The sequence below is a fragment of the Tupaia chinensis genome, unplaced genomic scaffold (assembly GCF_000334495.1).
Source record: "Tupaia chinensis unplaced genomic scaffold, TupChi_1.0 Scaffold000074_1, whole genome shotgun sequence".
NCBI lineage: Eukaryota > Metazoa > Chordata > Mammalia > Scandentia > Tupaiidae > Tupaia > Tupaia belangeri.
The window spans coordinates 501,704-524,145 of record NW_006159534.1 but is presented as its reverse complement, the minus strand read 5'-3'; the positions used below and the strand labels follow the sequence as shown (position 1 = coordinate 524,145).

The 22,442-nt window shown below is 37.2% G+C and overlaps 1 protein-coding gene across 1 annotated transcript in view; it reads right to left on the bottom strand.

Annotated features, from left to right (window-relative positions):
• The window catches only part of RALGPS2 (Ral GEF with PH domain and SH3 binding motif 2), a gene marked incomplete at its 3' end in the record, with an annotated part of 209,674 nt that overhangs the window by 114,029 nt on the left and 73,203 nt on the right, over positions 1-22,442 (bottom strand). Inside the window, exons 3-4 of the mRNA XM_014583897.2 lie at positions 21,513-21,617; positions 19,762-19,812 (exon numbers count right to left, since the gene is read on the bottom strand). Of these exons, the coding sequence (XP_014439383.2) occupies positions 19,762-19,812; positions 21,513-21,617 (156 nt within the window). The remainder of the gene's footprint in view (positions 1-19,761; positions 19,813-21,512; positions 21,618-22,442) is intronic.

Below are 22,442 nucleotides of genomic sequence, written 5' to 3'. Positions count from 1 at the left end.
ATGGGCGTGATTATCAAGTGGTAGCACAAGGAGGGTCTTTGAGGTGAGGAGCAGTCCTGTATTGGGGTGCTCTGACAACCTACATATATGATGTCACAGAACTAGACAGACATGTATTGTAAAAATACGAATTTCCTGGTTTTGTGTTTGTGCTGTAGATACATGTAAAATATGACTGAAAAAACGGGTGAAGAGTAAATGAGACTTCTTTGCACTGTTTTTGCAACTTTCTTTCTTTCTTTTTTTTTTTTTTTTTTTGAGAGGTTTTTGCTATAGTATGCATGCACTTGCCAGAAAGACAGAGAGACAAAGAGAGACAGAAAGCGAAAAATCACCCCCCAGGGGAGTTGGCCATGCCACAATCCCTTCTCCTCCATTTTCCTCTCGAGATCTTAGGCACGCACGCATGCACACGCACCTGGTATGAGTTTAAGCCACCGGGTCCGGGACTTGAACTGCGGTTGACTATACAAGAGTCCAACAACATAGCCATTACACCAACTGCTGGTCCCAGCAATTTTCTATGAATCTCTATCTCTGTATTATTTTTAACAACTTCCTATGAGTTTATTATTACCTAAAATAAAAAGTTAAAAAACAGTAACAACGAAATTGGGAACCAGCAGTTAGCATAATGGCTATGTCGCTGGACTCCCACGTAGTCGACCGCGGTTCGCGTCCCGGACCCGGTGGCTTAAAACTCACGCCGGGCGCATGTGCGTGCGTGCCCAAGATCCCGAGAGGAGAATGGAGGAGAAGGGACTGAGGTGTGACCATCCCCCCGGGGGGGTGATTTCACGCTTTCTGTCTCTATGTCTTCTCTGTCTGTCTGGCGAGCGCACGCGCCCTATAGCGAAAATCTCTCCCAAAAAAAAAAAAAAAATTATGAGGCTATTATAAAACTGTACCAGAATCCCGGGAACTCGCCTCACTATTGTTTTCTTATATCTTCATAAGCATTTCTGGTTACTGGGCCTGACAAGAATTTTATGCTCCTTGTATCGACCTTTCAGCAACTACTAAATCTTTTTGAGGAAAAAAGTTGCTTTCTATTTGTCTCTCTTTTTACTAGAATAGATTCTAAGAAAATTTTTGTCCTAAGTATCACCTTGTATGCTGACAGCTTATTAGCTTGGTCAAATACTCCATACTAAAACATCCTACATCAACATCGAAAAGTTGAAAAAAACTTAGTGACTCAAAGGATGCTTTTTATTAAGTGGCTAACTTAATAATAAGACCATTTTGAGAATACTAGGTAAATAAGCTTCTATTTTAGCAATGTTTAAATCAACTACACCAGCTCCGATATCCCTTAATATCTGTCCTAATGGGTTTGCTATTCAAAAATTAGGCAGTAGAGAAATCTTTGAATAGTAGTGAAGTCATATATAAAGAAGTAATATCTTTTTTTTATTTTTTAAGAATTACTTATTTAATTTTATTTATTCATTCATTTATTTTAATTTGACCTGAGAGGGAGAGGAAAAGTGAGAAAGCAAGCTACCAGGTCCGAGACTCGAACTGTGGTTGGCTACATGGAAGTGTCCAGCACCTTAACCACCATGCCACCTGCTGGTCCCAGGAAGTAATTTTACTTATTTATTTAATTATTTTAATTCAACAAGAAAGGGACAGAGTGAGAGGAGAGAGAGTAAGAAAGCGGTCCGCCAGGTCCAGGACTTGAACTGCAGTCAGCCATGTGGGAGTCCAGCATCCTTAACCACCACACCACCTGTCAGCCCCAGGAAGTAATTTTCTTCTTTTTTTGTTTTTCTTTTGGAGAGGTTTTTGCTATAGGGCACATGCAATCACCAGAAAGACAGAGAGACAGAAAGTGAGAAATCATCCCCTGGGGGGATGGCCACGCCGTAATCCTTTCTCCTCCATTCTCCTCTTGGGATCTTGGGCACACATGCATGCATGGATGGACATGCGCCTGGTGTGAGTTTAAGCCACCAGGTCTGGGACTCGAACCATGGTCGACTACATGGGAGTCCAGCGACATAGCCATTACACCAACTGCTGGTCCCAGGAAGTAATTTCTTAATAGTCATCAAAAAATGTATTTGAAATAAAATTCATGGATTCATTTTAAGCCATAATCACAACCATCCAAATTCTCAGCTGCATTTTATTTGGAAGCACATGGCAAGGCAAAACCCCACACCTGATGACCACCTACCCTATGAAAGAATTACTGAACGCACAGGAGTCACAGCTTCTCTTATGTCTTGTAGGTTTGTTCTGTAAAGTGAATTTCTTGATCTAAATGTCATCTTGTAGGTTCCAACAATCTTAAAAGGACTGCTCTAAGGGTGATGTTGTAGGGATACCTATAGATAGAAGAAGAGAAAAGGCCAATATAGACCAGCATGTAGACAGAGACTGAGGAAAGAAAAGAAAAAGCGATGAAATCTGTGAAAGATTCGGGTAGGGGTGATGGCGACGGGGGATTCTCACAAGCAGAAGATAACCACTCCTGAGTTACCCTTTGTTTTCAACTAGAAAGCACTAAAGGGACATAGTGTATCTACTAGCGCTCAGCCAATATGGCTATTTAGAAAGAAGTCAAATATACGCCTTCTCTTTTCTAATATATTCAAATCCTCTTCTCTCCCTCTTCCCAGAGCTGCCTCAATAATGAGGTCAGACATCAAACAGAACTGTCTTCCCTGATCACTGATGCTGTGAGAGATAAACCTACTCTCTCCAATGACAATTCTCTTTGCTGTCTCTAGTCTTAATCTAAGCCTTGCCTTACCATGAAGTAAGCTCATGGTGACGAATAACAGTAACACAAACTGGCAAAACTGCATCTTGCATCTAACAGAACTGGTCTATTCTAGTCTGTAGAAAAATTTCAAGTCTACATATCTTCTTTGCCTTCTTCAAAACTCTTGCTGTAGTTATGATTTGTTTACATTTTAATTTTTAAAGCAAATGTGAATTTTCATCAAAATAAAGATGGAATTATGATTTCCTGAAAATGAAACTTGGATGTAGTCAAGATTTTTAGTTTCTTGGCATGTATAAGAAAGTTTGCACAGAAAGTTCTTTATATTGTCAGAAATAACTCTATTTTAAGTTTTTCAAGAACATTTTGGTGAAACTGAAAATTACCCATGGTGTACGCTCTCATTTAACAAGCATTCTTCCTCTATGTCTAGTGTACACAGAAGGGCCTTATCTATTATTTCATTTACTGTCTATTTAATAATATAATCTAAATGACTTATTGTTTAATTTACTAGGTAAAGTGTGGGGCTTTTTTCTTTGAACATGTTTGTCAGAAGACATTCTGAGAATGCTTGTCACTTTATGAACCCTTGAAATCTAGAGAGGAAAATATTACCCAATGATGACTACAGATTTCAAGCACAGTTCATCCCTATCTTAAGACGTATGAAAGAAATGCTAATGGAAAAAAAACTAAAGAGCAAGGCACTTTTCTATCATAATTTACCCTGTGCTGAACCAAGTAAACCAAAACTCATTCTGAGGAGAAATTCCACTAGTGTAACAAATGTAGCAAAGCTTTCAGAAGAAATACAAGATTTATAGAGCATCAGCAAATCCATAGTAGACAAAAAACAAAAAATGAAAACCTTATGAATAGTGTGGAAAAACGTTCAGAATATAGACGAGTTTTTCCTCAATATGAAAAAACTCACACTTTTGGGACATAATCAAAGGAGAAATCACACTGGGAGGATCAGCAGGTGGCATGGCAATTAAGCTGCTGGATTCCCACATGGCTGACTGCAGTTTGAGTCCTCGACCTATTAGCTTGAAAATCGCAAGAAACAGATAGATGGATAGATAGATAGATAATTAAAAAAAAAAAAAAGCTTAAAAAAAAGAGAGCTGAGCTTTGACAAGAGTACCAGAAATCAATATAAAAAGAACCCTTCAGCTAATCTTCCCATAGTATCATTGGAGAATTGATACTAGGAAAGAAATCTGAAAATACTCTAAATTATGGCATGAAAAAAAAATTACCCTATTTCCACAGAAAGAAAATTATTTTATAAAAGTTAGATTGGATAGGGCATAGACTTTTATGGAAACAACTCCAAAGGAGATAAACAACGGGAAGTGATATGCCTAGGAATCTGGCAGGCTGGGAAGGGCTCAGGACAGGATTGTGGCATGAAACCCTGCTGAAGGTGCTTGTCTTTGTCTCTTTTGTCTCTCTCTCTCTCAATAAATAACCTTTGAACAATTTTAATGATAAACATCACCCAGTACAAATACCCTTCTTCAAGTAAAAAAAAAAAAATTTGTGTATATATATTATATGTAAAAAAATATAAAAATATATATACATATATATGTGTGTGTATATGTGTATATATTTATTTATTTATTTATTTAAGGGCCAGCAGGTGGTGTGGAGGTTAAGATGGCTAGCTTCCACATGGCTAACTACACTAATCGCCTGGATCAAGTTCTGTACCAAGCAGCTTAAAAAATATGCCAGGAACATGCAAGTGCCTGCCCAAAATCCCAAGAGACTGGAGGAGAAGAGATACTGGTGTGATGGTCACACCAATCCAAGGGTCACACCCTTTCCCTCTCTCTTTCTCTCTTGGCAAGTGCTAGTACCCTACAGCAGACTTTAAAAAAAAAAAAAAGTGCAGGCCAAAGATAAGAAACAGATTATATTAGTGTCCGAAGGCTGCAACAAAAATACAAGTCTTCGGGCTCTTTGCTTTTAGGGTTTTACCACTAAAAATGATCTTCTAGAATTTGGGGGATTTTAAAATAAGTTTTAAAATACATTTAGTAATTAAGAATTTGTTGAGCACCCACTTAACAGAACTGGGTGTTTGACGCTGATTTAAAACAAAAACAAGACAGCAAAACATATGATCACATGCCCCCAAAACTGACTTAAATGAACAGGAAAGGCAAGGAAGAGAATAGCTGTGTGAAATTAAGACTCATAATGATATTAGCAGAGGTGACTGTAGATGATGATGATGGAACCAGTAACAACTTTTCCTTCTTGGTAATCAGTAGAATTTTACTTTGGGTTAACATATTATTGTGTTTTCTCCCTATCTCTAACAGGAAAGGGCTATGTATTGAGAGGAAGGGAGACTAGCGAAAAGCCTAGTTTAATATGAGAGGGATTATTATCCAGAAAAACTTTCAAACTTGGCCATGCTGCTTGGGCCAATGAGCAAATGAAGACTTTTTTTCCCCCTTTTTTAAGAGAGATTTTTGCTATGGGGTATCCATGCTTGCTGGAGAGACTGAGAGACAGAAAGCAAGAAATCATCCCCTTGGGTGATGGCCATGCTGCAATCCCTTCTCATCCGTTCTCCTCTCGGAATCTTGGCACCTGGCATGAGATTAAGTTGCCAGGTCTGGGACTTGAACCTCAGTCAACTACATCGGAGTCTAGTGATGTAGCCATTAAGTCACCTTCTGGTCCCCTTTTTCCTTTTTTAAAAGAGGTTTCTACCTTAGAGTGTGTGTGCTTGCTAGAGAGAGACAGAGACAGTGAGAGGAAAAGTGAGGAATCACAACCCCCCCCCCCCCCCCCCCCGCCAAGAGGGGAAGGCCATGCCACAATTCCTTCTCCATTCCCCTCCTGGGATCCTGGGTATTTTGTGGGCACATGCATCCAGCATGAGTCTCAAGCCACTGGGTCCAGGACTCAAACCATGGCAGGCCATATGGGAGTCCAGCAAGGTAACCGCTACTCCATGTGCTCATCCTGCAAATGAAGATTCGTAAGATTTGTATAGCACTAGCTATGGGAACTCCAGGGCAAAATGTTGATGTCAGAGGTGGAGAGACAAGCATTCTTTGTGTGTGTGTGTGCGTGCTAACACACATATACTTGAGGGTGCACGTGTGTGTGTGTATGAGAGACTGAATTAAGACCTGTCTTAGGCCCAAAAACCATGTACAGACACTAGGTAATCTTTTTATTTTTTGCTAGTGGGTGCATATGTTAGCCAGAGAGCGTGCGTGAGAGAGATAAGGAAAGTGAGAAAAAGCATTACCCCATGATGTCCACACTACAATCCCTTCTCTGCCATTTCTCCTTTAGGATTTTTGGGCACATGTGTGCATGTGCCTAGTGTGTTTTTCAGGCCACAGGATACAGACTCAAACCTCACAGTTGGCCATGTGGGATCCAGCCACCCTACCCACCATGCCACCAGCTGGCTCTACTCATGTTTCTTCTTCTTCTTTTTTTTTTTTTTGGAGAGGTTTTTGCTATAGGGCATGTGGGTTCGCCAGAAAAACAGAGACAGAAAGCGAGAAATCACCCCCCCCCAAGGGGGATGGCCACGCCGCAATCCCTTCTCCTCCACTCTCCTCTCGGGATCTTGGGCATGCATGCACATGCATTGGGCGTGAGTTTAAGCCACCGGGTCTGGGACTCGAACCGCTATCAACTACATGGGAATCCAGCGACATAGCCATTACGCTAACTGCAGGTACCTCTACTCATGTTTCTAAAGCCAATGAGCCTTGTAAAAACATTTTGTTCTTTTAATAAACATCCTTCAAAATTAGTGAGCTGCAGCCTTGTAAAAACATTTCATTCATTTAATAAATATCCTTCAAAGTTAATGGGAAAAGAGAAACAGAGAAAAATTACTTGAGAGGCCAGATCACTTCAAGATACTGAAAAATAAGAAGAAAGATGTGAAGAAAGGGAAAAGGTAGACTCCTTCTTTCACATTAAAATGGATGGTTGGGGGCCAGCAAGGTGGCATGGTGGCTGGGGGTGCTGGATTCCCACGTGGCCGACTGAAGTTTGAGTCCTGGACCTGGTAGCTTGTTCTCTAACTTTCCCTTTCTTTCTCTGTGTCTGTCTGGTATAAGAATAAAAAATGGGTTTAAATAAATAATTTTTAAAAATGGATAGTTGGTAAAAGCCACTTAGCAAGGAACCTTAAAAAAAAATGAGCAAATGTTTCTTTATATGTCATTATGTTTCCAAGAAGTTCTTTAAATTACTGTTAACGTTTCCTTTAATATGAAATTCTTTTTCATTGAAAAACACTTTTTCTCTATCATGAAACAAAGAACAAAGACATGAAGCACCAAAATCTACTCTTTTGTTTTCTATCAATCTAAGGTCATTTCAAATGTTACAGAGAATAAAATTGGCTTAGCATTATGTTTGATTTGGACCTGCTCTTAAAGATGTGACTTTATTTGGCCAGTCCGCTATCAATGACTAAAGACAATCTTCATATAAAGAAAAACAATTTTTGGTACCTCAGAGATAAGGCGGATAGATTCTTTAGTGAATTAAAAGGTTTGAAATTTTTCATTTTGTCCCTGAGAATTGTGGGTACACAGTACAAATTAGATATTGGATAAACAGCTTTATTTCTTAAAAAACAACTGCACTTCTTACAATTATTGTATAGTTTCTTCCTACATGACAGGGACACGTTTTCCTTGATATGTAAGACTTGAGAATGCAGAATTCCCATAAACTGGTAAGAATCAGCCAGTCCTATGTAGGGAATTAGCAATGGGATATATGTATTTTTAACATGTTTCAGATCATTTAGAAATTGCCCTTATTATGGAAAACTGAGACTTGCATGGTTAAATCACCAACCAGCAACTAAAACCAATATATCTCACTGATGGATACAGAAATTTGTAGTATTCAAAGTTCAAATTTAGCACATATTTTACTTCAGAAAATGTGAATGAATCATCATCTGGAATCTATACGTCTATACATGGAATACATACACAGAGAGATGAGCTTTTGATTCAAATAGTTTGGTATACCTTAACTACAGATCTTTTAAATAGTTTCATAAAATATATGTAGAGTTTTTAAAGGTTTTATATAAAGTTAAAAATAAGCAGGGACATGAATACTAGTATAATAGAAACATGAAAATAAAGTTACTAAAGAACCAATGGAAACCACTATCTTATCTTTTCATAATGTCTGAGGTTTTATTTTAACAAGAATGCCTTCATTTTCTAGTGAAGATAATACTCTAATAACACACAGAAAGAGAAAAACGCCATTATATGACAATAAATAAGACAAATGTATTAGACTGGCTGTAAGCATGGCTTAAACAATCTTCTATTAAATTTAACAGAAGCAAGAGTTTCAACATAACAAACTATCTGTGCAACCAGTTTGGAAAACCACTTGGCTATATTTAAGAAATTTAAAGACGTTCATGCTCTAAAATCGAGTGATTAATGCACTACAGTACACACATAAACATGGATGTTAGTCAATGTTGAACATGTAAAGCAAGCTGAAAATGATAAAAGTAGAATATAATTTACATAAGAACAATTTTAAATCTCTAACAGCACATATTGCTAAGAGATAACTAAACTTATAGAAGAATATAGACCAATACTGGATAGTGGTTTCCTCAGGACAATGCTGAGGGACTCCCAGTACTGGCTAGATAGGTAGAGATTTACCCATTATCCGTTATGCCTTGTTATACATCTTCAACATTTCATACTAAATTAAAAAAACATTTTCTGCCAGATGATAAAGTCCTATTTATACTGTAGGGATTTAAAAGTCTTGGTGATAACATGAGACTAGTACATAGGTAGGATACTTTGGTGCTACATCATTTCTTCTAACAGAGTTACTGTTGTTTACCTTTAAAAATACTCTCTCATTTGGCCCAGCAGTAGGATGCCACTGCAAAATATATGGGAAGGCCCAGGGTTTGGGGCCTACCTGAATATACTAGGTACGGCCATGAGCCTATCTGGCTGGAAGCCTTGGGTGTTATCACGGTGTGGTGAGATCCTGTCGAGGGTACCCGTCTCTCTCTCTCTCACATGAAGGAAGGAAACAAAGGAGGGAGGGAGGGAAGAGATCTTAAATGAAAATTCTTGGTCCCTGTAGTTACAGAGCTAAAGGAGCAGAGGGAAAGTAGGGCCAGATGGCCCTGCCCCAACTCACCACCAAAGACTCCTGGGCAAGCCTCAGGTGTGGGAGGAGAGGCTACCTCAGCCTTTAGGATGACCACCCTGGTACCTGCTCACTACTAAGGCCCCTGGCAGAACCTAAGATGTGGAAGGAAGGGCTGCCTCAGCCTACAGGACCACCGCCTCAGTCCCTGCAGCTGCAGAGCTAGAAGGTAGGAGGTGCTACCTTTCTTAGTGCCGATATCACTCTACCCTCTACCCATCCAGGAGCAGAGGGAAAATGGGGCCACTTGGCCCCAGCTCACAACAAAGTCCCTGCCAAACCTAGAGTGTGTGAGGAGGGGCTGCCTTGGCCACATGCTATGCACAGCTTAACACCCAATTTTATATACCACCTTACACTCTAGCTTCTCAGCTTAGCCCCCAGCCACAGAGGGACCAGAAACATTTGGGTATATAGGACCCAATACATCTGAACACGGTGAGTGTAGGAATTCTATCTTCATGCTCACCCTATTAAAAAAAATACCAAATCTTTTTGGTAAATCTGAACTCATAATTCTCACTGTGGATATCTCACTGCCACCCACAAAGAGGGAAACTAGTATAAAGTTAATTCACATCAAAAGGAAAACATGAGAACATATAGCTACAGAAACCTACTCCAAAGAAGTAACAAGAAGTGAATTCATCACCAGATATCTAAAAATCACAGCGGGGCCTCAAGAAACATGAAAAAAGCAGGAAATACTCCTCCCCTGCAAAGGAACACAGTAATTTTACACCAACAATGGATAAAATACAAGAAATCACAGAAATCAGAAGAAGAATTCATAATATTTATGGTAACTAAACTCAATGAGATACAACAGAAAACACACAACCAACTCCAGAAGATGAGAAAGTCTTTCCATGACTTGAAGCAGGAATTCCACAAAGAGACAGACATCCTAAAAAAGAATAAAATAGAACGTCTAGAGTTAAATAATACAATGCAGGAAATCAAAACTACCCTCAAAAGTATTAACAGCAGATTAGACTATGCAGAAAAATCTCTGACCTTGAAGACAAAACTTCTGACTCAGTCAAAGCAACTAAGAAGAATGTAAAAATAACCACTAAAAATGAGGACAACATACAGAAAATTCTAGACAATATGAAAAACAGTCAAATATCCACATAAAGTGTACTCCAGCAGGTAAAGAGATGAGTAGGAGTTTAGAAAATCTCTTTCATGATATATTAGTTGAAAACTTTCCAAATTTAGAGAGACATCTGGAAATCCAAATCCAGGAAATAAAAAGAAGACCAAATAGATTTAACATAAGAAATTCCTCTCCAAGGTACCTCATAGCCAAACTAGTTTTAAAAAAGAAAATTTAAAAAAATTTCTATAAATGACAAGAGAGAAACACCAAGTTACTTATAAATTTTAACCCATTAGACTAGCAGTGGACCTCTCAACTGAAACAATGCAAACAAGGAAAGAATGGGAAAACATACTTACAACTCCCAAAGAGAAACAATTTCAGCTAAGAATATTATACCCAACAAGATTATCCTTCAAATGTGAAGGAAAAATAAAATCATTCTCAGATAAAAAGCTGAAAGAATTCACCAAAAGTAAGCCACTCACTTAGGAAATACTTAAGGGAATACTACACCTGGAAAACTAAAGGGAGATAAATAGAAACAAGAGAACACAAAACTGGGTATGGGGAAGGGTAAATGACAGAGTTAGGTCCACACATATAGATAATAACTTTGAATGTTAATGGATTAAATTCCCAAACTAAACGACACAGATTGGCTCAATGAATGAAAAAACTGGATCCTTCTATATGATGCTTAAAAACAAACAAACAAAACACCCCCACCTAATTGACAAAGATACACATAGGCCAAAAGTTAAGGGCCAGAAACATAAGTACTTTTATGCAAACAGAAAAGAAAAAAAGGCAGGAGTCACAATATTGTTATCAGACAAAATAAACTTAAGAATAAAAAAAGGGGTAAAAGAAACTAAGAAGGACACTACATAGTTCTAATAGGATTAATTCATCAAGAAGATATAAAAATCATACATATTTATGCACCCAATGCCAGGGTACCCAAATATGTAAATCAAAGACTGCTAGATCTAAAGGGAGATATAGACTACAATACACTAATTATTGGGGGTTTCAACACTCAACTGTCACCCTGGACAGGTCATCTAAACAAAAAAATAAACAAAGAGACACAGGAAATAATTGATACCCTAAATCAAATGGACTTGACAGACATATACAGAGCATTCTACTCAGCAACTACAAAATACACTCTTTTTTCCTCATTTCCACATGGAACATTCTCAAAGACTGATCACATAAGAGACAGTAAAACAAGCCTCTATGAATTTAAAAGAGTAGAAACTATATCAGGTATCTTCTCCAGCAACATGGAATTAAACTTCAAAGCCATCAAAAATACACAAAAATAAGGCAAGTAAACAACCTATTCCCAAATGACTTTCAATCTACTAAGGAAATTAAAACTGAAATCAAGATTCTTTGAAACCAACGATAATGAACACACCACTTTCCATAATCTTTGGGACACAGTGAAAGCAGTCATTAAGAGGGAGCTTTGTAACTGGAAAAGTAACAACAACAAAACCCCAAAAATAAAAGAAGGAAAAAAATAATAAAGATTAGAGTCAAAACAAATAAAATAGAGAACAACAACAAAATGCAAAAAAGAAAATAATAAATAAAAAGCTGTTTTTTTTGAGAGGATAAACAAAATTGAAAAATCATTAGCTATGCTACTCAAGAAAATCAGAGAAAGGAGCTAGATAAATAAAATCAGTAATAAAGTTGGTAATATTACAACTATATATCAGAAGTACAAAAAATTATGAAAGAATATTATGAGTGACTACATGCCAATAAACTAGAAAACCTAAATGAGATAGACAAATTTCTGATCATATACAAGTTATCTAAGTTGAATCAGGATGAAACAGAAAGCCTGAATAGATCAATTAAAAGTGACTAGATTGAATCAGTAATAAGTCTCCAACAAAGAAAAGCTCAGGCCCAGCTAGCTTCACTTCTGAATTCTACAAAACTTTTAAAGAGCAAACTCCAATTCTCAAACTACTGGGTCATTGGTAAAATGATGCCATTTTTGCATAGGAAACAGAAAAACACATCATGAGTTTTTCAATGACCCAACATTTCTAAAGATTCAAAAGAAGGAATCCTCCCTAACTCATCCTATAAAGCCTCCATCACCTTGATCCCAAAACCTGTAAAGGACATAATAACAACAACAACAACAAAAACTACAGACCAACATCCCTGATAAATACTGATGCAAATATCTTCAACAAGATACTAGCAAACTGAATCCAACAGCATATTAACAAGATTATGAACCATACTCAGGTAGGCTTCATCACAGGGAAGCAAAGATGGTTTAACATATACAAAACAATAAATGTAATACATTAATAAAAAAAGATAACCATATGATCATATGTACAGATGCAGAAAAAGCATTTGATAAAACACAATATCCCTTCATGATTAAGACTCTAAGCAAAATGGGGATAAAAGGACATTCATCAAGACAATAAAAGCCATATACAGCAGATCTATTGCTAATAGCATATTGAATAGGGAAAAGGTGAAAGTCTTCCTGCTAAAAACTGGAATAAGACAAAGTTCCCCATTCTCTCCTCTCCTTTTAAAAACAGTGCCAAAAGTTCTAGCCAATGAGATCAGGCAAGAGAGTAAAATAAAAGACATTCAAATAGGAAAATAAGCTAAACTGTCCCTTATTTGCAAATGATTACATACATAGAAAATTCAAAGGAATAAAAAAAAAACCTTCTAGAAGTGATAAATGAATTCAGTAAAGATTCAGTAAAGCAGCAGGATATAAAATCAATGTACAAAAATCTATAGCATATTCATACACTAACAATGAACAGACCTAGACAGAATAAAAGAAAGCAATTCCATTTATAATAGCCACGAAACAAATAAGATACCTATGAATAAACCTAACCAAAGATACCTATGAATAAACCTAACGAAAGACCACTACCAGGAAAACTATGAAAAACTGAAAAATGAAATTGAGTATGATTAAAAAAACTGGAAAGACATCTGAAGTTTTTGGATTGGATGAATCAATATAATCAAAATGTCAATTCTATCCAAATTAATTTACATATTCAATGTGATTCCAATCCAACTGCCTGTGACATTCTTCATAGAAGTAGAAAAAACAGTGATAGAATTCGTCTGAAATCACAAAAGATCCCGCACTGCCAAAGCAATACTATGCAAAATAAAACAGGAGGTATTTCACTACCTGATTTCAAAAAAATTACAAAGCAGTGACAATCAAAACAGTATGGTACTACCACAAAATAAAACACAAAGACCAAGGAATAGAACAGAGATTCAAGAACTAAATCCCAAATTATAAAGTCAACTGATTCTGATTAAGGGTACAAGACAATGCAGTGGAGAAAAGAAAACTGTTTTTAGCAAATAATGCTTTAAGAACTGAATATCAACCTGCAGAAAAATGAAACTGAACCCCTATCTCTTACCATGAATAAGAATCAACTCGAAATGAATCAAGATTTACCTATAAAGCCTCAAATTATAAAATTATTAGAAAATGTTGAGGAAACTCTTGGAAGACATTGGAGTAGGCAATGATTTCTTAAATAAAATCCCTTAAGCATAGGTGATGATCCCCAAAATAGACAGATAGGATTATGGCAAACAAAAAAACTCCCTCACAGCAAAGGAGATAATAATTAGAGTGAAAAAGACAACCCTCAGAATGGGAGAAAATATTTGCAAATTATTCCTCAGACAAAGGATTGATACCAAGAGTAAATAGGGAACTTAAGTAGCTCACCTATAAAAAAAAAAAAAAAAGAATGATCAAATTAAAAAATAGGCAAAAGAATTGAATAGACAGATCTCCAAAAGAAGACTTATGCATGGCCAAAAAGCATATAAAAAAAAAGTTCAAAGTCTCTTGTCATAAGGGAAATGCAAATTAAAGCCACACCGAGACACCATTTAACGCAGATAAAATGGCTAGGATCAAAAAATAATGACAAGTGCTGGCAAGGCTATGGTGAAAAGATCACCCTTTCACACTACTGGCGGCAATGTAAAATAGGACAATCTCTGTGGAAAATGACACAGAGCTTCCTCAAAATACTAAAAATAGAACTACAATATTACCCAGTAATCCCACTCCTTGGTATTTACCCAAAGAATAGGTAAATACTCAATTGGAAAGACATTTATACATCCATGTTTACTGCAGCATTATTCATAATTGCTAAACTATGGAACCAACCTAAGTGTCCAAAAACTGATGACTAGGTTGAAAAACTGTGGCACAGATACACTATGGAATATTACTCAGCTATAAGAAACAAAGAGATCCTAGTATTTTTTTTTTTTTTTTTTTGGAGAGGTTTTTGCTATAGGGCGCGTGCGCTCGCCAGACAGACAGAGAGAGACAGAGAGACAGAGAGTGAGAAATCACCTCCCAGGGGGGATGGCCATGCCGCAATCCCTTCTCCTCCATTCTCCTCTTGGGATCTTGGGCACGCACGCACACATGCCCGGCCTGAGTTTAAGCCACAGGGTCCAGGACTCAAACTGCAGTCAACTACGTGTGAGTCCAGCAACATAGCCATTACACTAACTGCTGGTCCCAGATCCTAGTGTTTTTGATTCACAGTGGATGAATACAGAAGACTTAATGTTCAGTGAAGTGAGCCAGACTTTGAAAGATACACACTGTATATTCCCACTCAATTTGTACCAAATATCTGCACACTATGGCAGAGAGGATAAGTATATATACTAGAGACTGTAAGGGAGGAGAGTGGACGGTAGAAAGTGGGTGTGAGTGCAAAGGAAAAAACAATAGGCAACAAAAGAAGTTCTCTGTTGAAAATATATATTTGTGTGTGTGTGTAGCATACATTGTGATAGGGACTTTATGTAAATTGTTCAATTAATCTGAAAATTAAAAAAAAGAAAATAGAAAAAGAAAAATCCTCTCATTTAATAAGCATTTATGTTTGCTGTCTCATTCTACAGATGGAGGTCTCACTACAAGCCAGACAGATAGAACAGTAAGCAAAAATTGTCAGTCTCTGCCCTCATGTAGCTTAAAATCTAGTGGAAGAAGAGGAAAATGATAAAGACATGATAAACAGTTCTTATATGACGAACATATCTACATGCCATCTCTACACTGACATTCCTCAAATGTGTATTTCCAACCTATGCTGGAAACACATGCTGGTCAATACTGTGTAAATCGACATTCCCCTTTGATGTTTAAAAGATATGTAAAATTAAAACGTGTTCAAAGATGAACTGTTCTTGCCTCAATTCTGTTCCTCCAGCCTTTCTCTACAGCTGCATTGTACACCATCTTTTTTCTTTTAAGAGAGATTTTTGCTACAGGATGTGTGTGCTCATAGGACAGACAGAGAGACAGAAAGTGAGAAATCATTCCCCAGGAGGACGATGGCCACACCTCTATTCTCCTCTCAGGATCTTGGGTACACACAGACAAGTGCCTGGCAGGAGTTTTAAGTCGCAGGGTCTGGGACTGGAACCAGTAAACTATGTGGGAGTTGAACAAAGTAACTATTACGCCATCTGCTGGTCCTAATCTTTTCACTTTTTAACTCTAAATGAAAATTCATTTATCAGAGAAGAGGAGGATAGATTTGGCAATAACCAGCAATCTCTCCTACTACCACATTCCTTTTTCAAATAGAAGCAGTCTAATCTGGCGAAATTACTGATCCTTGGATTTGGAGACAAAAATGCTTAACAGGTTTCTTTGACTTTGTTAGGTATCTTATAATCAAATGTACTGATAAATGGAGTCAGAGACTATCAAAATCATTTCCAGTGGGAGAAGGATCCAAGTTTCAAGACAAATATATCAAAATGTCTAGCCCAGCAACTTCCTGAGTTATCACCTGGGTGAGGTGTTGGAGGAGTTAACAGTTTTATTGCCCAAAGTCAGGCAGCAATGTCAAAACTCCTAATACAAGTTCCAGCTGACTAAATACAATGAAGCATTCTCAGCACAATACAGAAAATCTTCAGAAGTAGTAGTTTTGATTCCACCAAATACATCACCATGGGCCTAAAACTTTCTTATTAATCTACTTGTTGAAGCTCTTCATTCCACTGGGTTGTCAGAAAAGTCATGACATACATTGTTTTTCAAAGGTCATTTATTTATATAAAGAATAAAGATCAATCAATGATATATTGTCCATTTTGCTTGATAACCGTTTGCCATCTTTCAGTAAGCTTCATAATTCCTCATTCATAGAAGGACCTGTCTTTAACGGCGAAAAACTGAACAAGGTGCTGAATTATGGCCTTATCTGAATTTAGTATACCATGCAAGGAGTTTTAAGGAGAGTAAAACAAGTGGAGTAAAACAAGTAAAACAAGGTCAGAAGAGTACAGTGGGTTTGGCAACACATCCCATCCAAGCTCCAATCATTTTTGAGGGATGATCAAACTTGTGCATAGTCTTGAGTTCTCATGATGGAACAACAGCTCCTTTAAGATCAACAAGCTCTAGACGTTTCTGGATAATGGATTCATTCAAACTGTCCAATTGCCAACAGTATTCTAATTGATTGGTTGGTTCCTTGGTAGGAGCTGGAAAAACATGATACCTTTAAAATCCCACCACACTGAGAGCATAACCTTCCTCTGATGAGTGTCTGCTTTCAATGTTACTTGAGGCAAATCATTATGTTGGGATTAAAGACTGTTTGGGCACCAGACTGTTGTAAATAATCCACTTTTCACCACCAGTTATCAGTCACTTCCAAAAAGAATAATTTTCCTCACATTTAATGAACATATCACAGATGTTTGTATGTGCTGTCAAGTGAACTTCTTTGAGCTCATGAGGAACCCAAATATCTACCTGATTTATGTATCCCAGCTTCTTCAGGTGTTTGTTAACACTTAAATGATGGATGTTCAATGTTTCTACAATTTCTCCTGTTGTGTGAAGTGAGTTTGACGTGATCAATGCCTTTACATTGCCATTATCATCCTCGACAGGCCTCCCTGACCAAGGAGTGTTGTTAAGATCAAAATTACAGCACAGAACTTGGTGAACCATCATTGGCACTCATGTTTTTGTAGAGCACTGTAACCATAAACTTCATGCAACTTTTCAAAAGTTTAACTCATATTCTTCCCTTTACAGAAATAAAACTGTAAAATATGGTGAAAATGTAGAGTTTGGTTTTCCATCTTCAACTTGTAAAATCTCCAAAAGTCAACCAAATCACTTAATTTTTTTTTGACTGAACCTAGAACTGTCAGCTGTCAAATGACATAGCAAAAAATATAGATGCAAATGACTTCCAAAAATGAGCCAGTGCTACCTGTTGCAAAAATATGTAATGACTTTCCCAACAACCCAATAGATTTGTTTGGTGCTGTCTTTGTATTCAAGCCTTATTTCCAGAAGAAAGGCAGACATGATTCACTTGTAATTTCATCATCATGCACCTCGGATGATATTCTGTATGTATGGCAGCCCTAGGAGTTGTGCAACACAATCATAACTTCCCATCTCAGAGAATACCAACTACATGCCTCTACAGTCAGGTTAAAAACCTTGGCATCATCCTGACTCCCCTTGGATACACAGCATCTGGTAACTTCTATTTCTTCCATTCTCATCCTGATTTAAGTCACCTTTATCTCTCGCCCAATCTGCTAGATTCAGTCCTTGGTACCACCCATGGCCCTCACCTCTAATATTTACATTCCCACATATCCTAGGCAGCAGCCAGAAAGAGCTACTTAAAACCTAAGACAGGAAACGTCATTCCTCAGTTCAAACCCTCCTACAGTTTCCTATCATTTTCAGAATAATGGACTTACTAGATCCATACCATTTAACCCTCACTCTACATCTCATCTTCCCAATCTCTTCCTCTCCTGCTCACCCACTGCAGCTCAAGGGCCTTTGCACTAGCTGTTTCCTCTGCCTAGAAAAATAGTTTCCCCAAACCCTCTTATGGCTTGCTCTTTCCTTCCTTCAAGTCTTGGCTCAGCCATCACCTGCCTTCCCAATCATCCTGTCTAAAACTGTAACTCCCACTACCCTCATTCCCTATCTTTTAATCCCTGCTTTATGTTTTTCAAGACACTGTCTAGCCTAACTCACTCAAATGTAAGATCCACGCGGGCAAGAATTTTAGCTTTCGTTTACTGCTGTATTTCCAGTAACGGAACCAATGCCTGTCCTATCGTAAGTACTCACTAAGTATTTGTTGAATCACAACACAAATGTTGAAGTACAACCAAGCCCAGTAAGTAAATAAATAATTCTAAAAAGAAAAAAAAAAAAGATGAATAAGTATAGTTGCTTGGAGAGCCTGTAGAAAGACAAAGAAGCTTACCTGAAAAAAGTCAAACTTGATCTGATAACGGAAATATGAATAGGAGTGAACCAGGATGCACATAGGCTCACTAGTGAGAGGTACTAAAAGGTTAGTCTAGTTAGACCAGAAAGAGGCAGAAAGGGTGTGAGATGAGGTTGGAAAAGGTAGGAAGGGACCAGAAGTTAGTGTAATGGCTATGTCGCTGGACTCCCATGTAATTGACCACAGTTCGAGTCCCAGACCCGGTGGCTCAAACTCACGCCAGGCGCATATGTGTGTGTGCCCAAGATCCCAAGAGGAGAATGGAGGAGAAGGGATTGCGATGTGGCCACCCTCCCCCCCCCGCCCCCGGGGGGGAGTGTTTTCTCACTTTCTATCTCTGTCTCTCTATTGTCTTTCTCTAAGCTTGTATAGAATGCAAAGAACACCCTATGATTTGTTTTCAAAAGAACTAGAGAAGTATCTACCTTATGGTACTTTGATTCAGGGTACAAGATTATATTCTTACTTGATAAGAGTGAAAATGGCATCAGTTTTCAGAGTCTGGAACACATTTCCAACACTTAGCTAGCTATCAGAGAAAACTGTTATTTTGTTTCCTTCATGAGTGAAATGGAGATAATACTATACTTTGTTATGAAAACAACAGGAAAACTACACACACACACAAAGTGTATATATAGTAAGTAAAGGATAATGTTAGTCCTCCTTGTTTTTTAAATTTTATTTCTTTCAAGAGAAAGATGGAGGGAGTGAGTAAGGCACTCTCTCTACAGGATCTGTCATACTGTGTTCCAGTTCTCCTATTCCTCCAGGCTACTCAGGATCCTGTGTGCAGTAACTGGGGATATGAACTCATGGTAAGCCATGTGGCTTCCAGCACTGCAGATTAGCACATTACCTGAACCATACTGACAGGGTGCCCTTCTTTTTATTAAAAACAATGTGGTACTTCCTCTTTTTTCATCTACCCAAAAATGTCAATACACGGTCATATTGTAAAGTAAAAAATAAATGAAAAAAGGAAAAGATTATTGGAAAGCTATAAAACTCAATTTCTAATTTCCATCCTCTGATTAAAAAGATTCATAGCCATGGATAAATCATTCAACTTCTTAATTTCTCTCTCTAGTAAAGTAATGAAGACAAATCAACCAAAATGATTCAAAGAGTCTCACTTATGACTCAATGATGTCTGCTCCATGACTCTCAGGCATGAATAATATATATACAACTTAAATCAATAGCTTTAAACATCTTCAACTAATATGAAATATAATTTGACATATTTAAGACTTCTTAACTAGGGATACTGTGACTGATCACTTTCCACATTTAAAAGGACTGTTCTTAAAACTACTTACATCGGGTTGAATAGCTTTAAACACTGGAACATCCATTAGTGTAATTTGCCCCTGAAAGAGAAAGCAAAAAAAAAAAAAAAAAAAAGATAATTTCTTCTTTGGAATTTCATGAGATAAAATACATTCTAAATTAAAATTCTCTTTGTGTATTGAAATATAGCTTAATACTTAATTTTATAGTGGCTTACAGAAAATGAAAATTTAGTTCTTATACAATTAAATACATTATATCTTTCTCATGTCTATTTAGTCTTTTCTTGGGAGACAAATGAGGAAGAGTTAGTGGCTCAGCCATGTCAGTGCAAGTAGTAGGGCACAGCTGTGTGAGGCTGGGACCACATGCAAGGCCTGGGATAGGATCCCAGACAAACTTGAATAGGCCAGTGTGGTGGCATGAACCTGTAATAAAGTCAACTACGTGGTTGGGGCATAGGACTGCAACAACAATCTTTATCTCTCCCCCTTTACCTCCTACTTGTATTCTCTCTCTCACGAGAGAGAGATTGAGTTAAAAAATAAAATTTAAATTCTTAAAAATTCAGACACAGGGACCAGCAGATAGTCTAATGGTTACAATGCTGGACTCCCATGCTGTTAACTGTGGTTAAAGTCTTGGACCCAGCAGCTCAAAACTCACGAAGGGTGTATATGCATGCATGAACAAAATCCCGAGAGGAGAATGGAGAAGAGATTGTAGGTGGCCACACCCCCTAGGGGATGATTACTCACTCTCTCTCTGAACCTCTTGCTGTCTCTTTAGCAAGCACATGGGCCCTATAGCAAAAATATCTCTTAAAAAAAAAATTGGGGGCCAGCAGGTGGTGTGATAGTTAAGGGTGCTGGACTCCCACATGGTTGACTGGTCTGAGTCTCAGACCTGGTAGCTTGCTTTCTCACTTTCTCTCTCTAGTCAAATTAAAAACAAATAATTAAATAAGTAAACATTAAATAATTCTTAAAAAAAAATTGGACATAGTCATACATTAAATCAAAACAAAAATCAAATTTACTCGCTCATGGAACAGTGTTATTATAATGATGAAACTGCAGCTCCTAAAATCATAATGCAAAACCTGATATATTTTCTTTTTAACTTAAAAAAAAAGTGGTAATAAGACCATGCCTAACACAATATACAATATCTAAAGACTTTATGTGCTATGGACCTATCTCACTTATGGCTGTAGCTACAAAACAAAATTCAATATATCAAATAATGATATATATGACCAACTAGAGTTTATTCTTGGATACAAAAGTAGTTCAAACTTAGGAACTCAATATAGTCTGTTAACAAAAGAAAGGAGAATAAGAAAATAAATGGATACTTATGTCAGTAAGGTTTTTCTAGATACCTTTCATAATATGGCATGATGCCTTCATTATTTCATTTTATAATTTTTTTAATTTATACAATAGTAAAAATACTTTTAAAAGATATAGTAAAGTATAGTTGACTTGGGGAAATGGTATAGGTAGAAGCAAAAGCAATTACCACAAAGGTAAATACTTATTATAACTTACTAAATTGAAGGTGTAATTTATGAAGCTACCCTAAAAACAACTCTAATTCTTTTTCCCCACTCCACCTCATCCCTCTGCTTGCTCTATAACTGTGCTTCTCTCCCCCAAAATTCCTATACCCAGTTTTTTATTTTTACCATCTCCTGCTGGGCCTACAAAATCTAATTCAATACACCAATATGCAAATTACATGCAAATACTGGAGAAGGGACAGGCAGAAAGCTTACCGCATATTCTTCTGGTGTGACCTTAAGAACATCAAATACCACAGCATCAAAGCTTTTCTTCAGTTCAGAACCTTTGTCACTTAATGATTCAGAGCTGCTACTTTTCTGTTAAATTCAAAGAGAACACAGCCATTTTAATATTGTCATCATCAATGTCATGGAAACTAGACTGGTCTAAAAAACTGAGAAAACTAACGGTTGATTAACAATATAGAAAAGTGGAGCGGAACATGCTTAGATGGAAGAATGGTAGATAAAGTGTCAGGTAGTTTGAAACTTAACCTCAATTTTAGCCATTTATGCTCTTGAGTAATTTTCTTCTGTATCATTTTTCTCCTCCGGACATTCTATCATTTTCTACTGAAATACAAGATTTTAACTATGGCCAAACTCTGTGGTGCAGTTGGTAAGGAGCTGGACTGCAATGCCATATGCCACGAGGCCAACTGCATTTGTAGATCCCATTCTCAGATGACTTGAAACACACAGGGCACACATGCATGTCGAAGACCCTGACTAGTTAAAAGTCTGGAAGAAAGGGGCTGCAGAGTCACAAAACCCTATCAAAAGTGCTTTTTTCTCTCTTCCTGCACATGTGCATACTCTCTAAGGCTAATAAAATAAATAAACTTTAAAAAGAGTTTAATTATTTCAATAATTCTCAAATGGGGTTTAAAAAAACAGGAGAGAAGGATATATATATCTATTTATAATTTTAAAATTAATTTTTATTGAGAAAAAGGCAAATCACTTCTATAATATGAATTACAAAAACTCTATTAGTTAAAAAGTATTACATCCATCACTGATCCATTCTTTTAAGCTTTTGCTATAGGGAGCATGCACTAACTGGAGAGAGAAAAGGAGAGGAGTGAAAAATCAGCCCCTGGAGAGGATGACCATGACACAATCCTTTCTCCTCCATCTCCT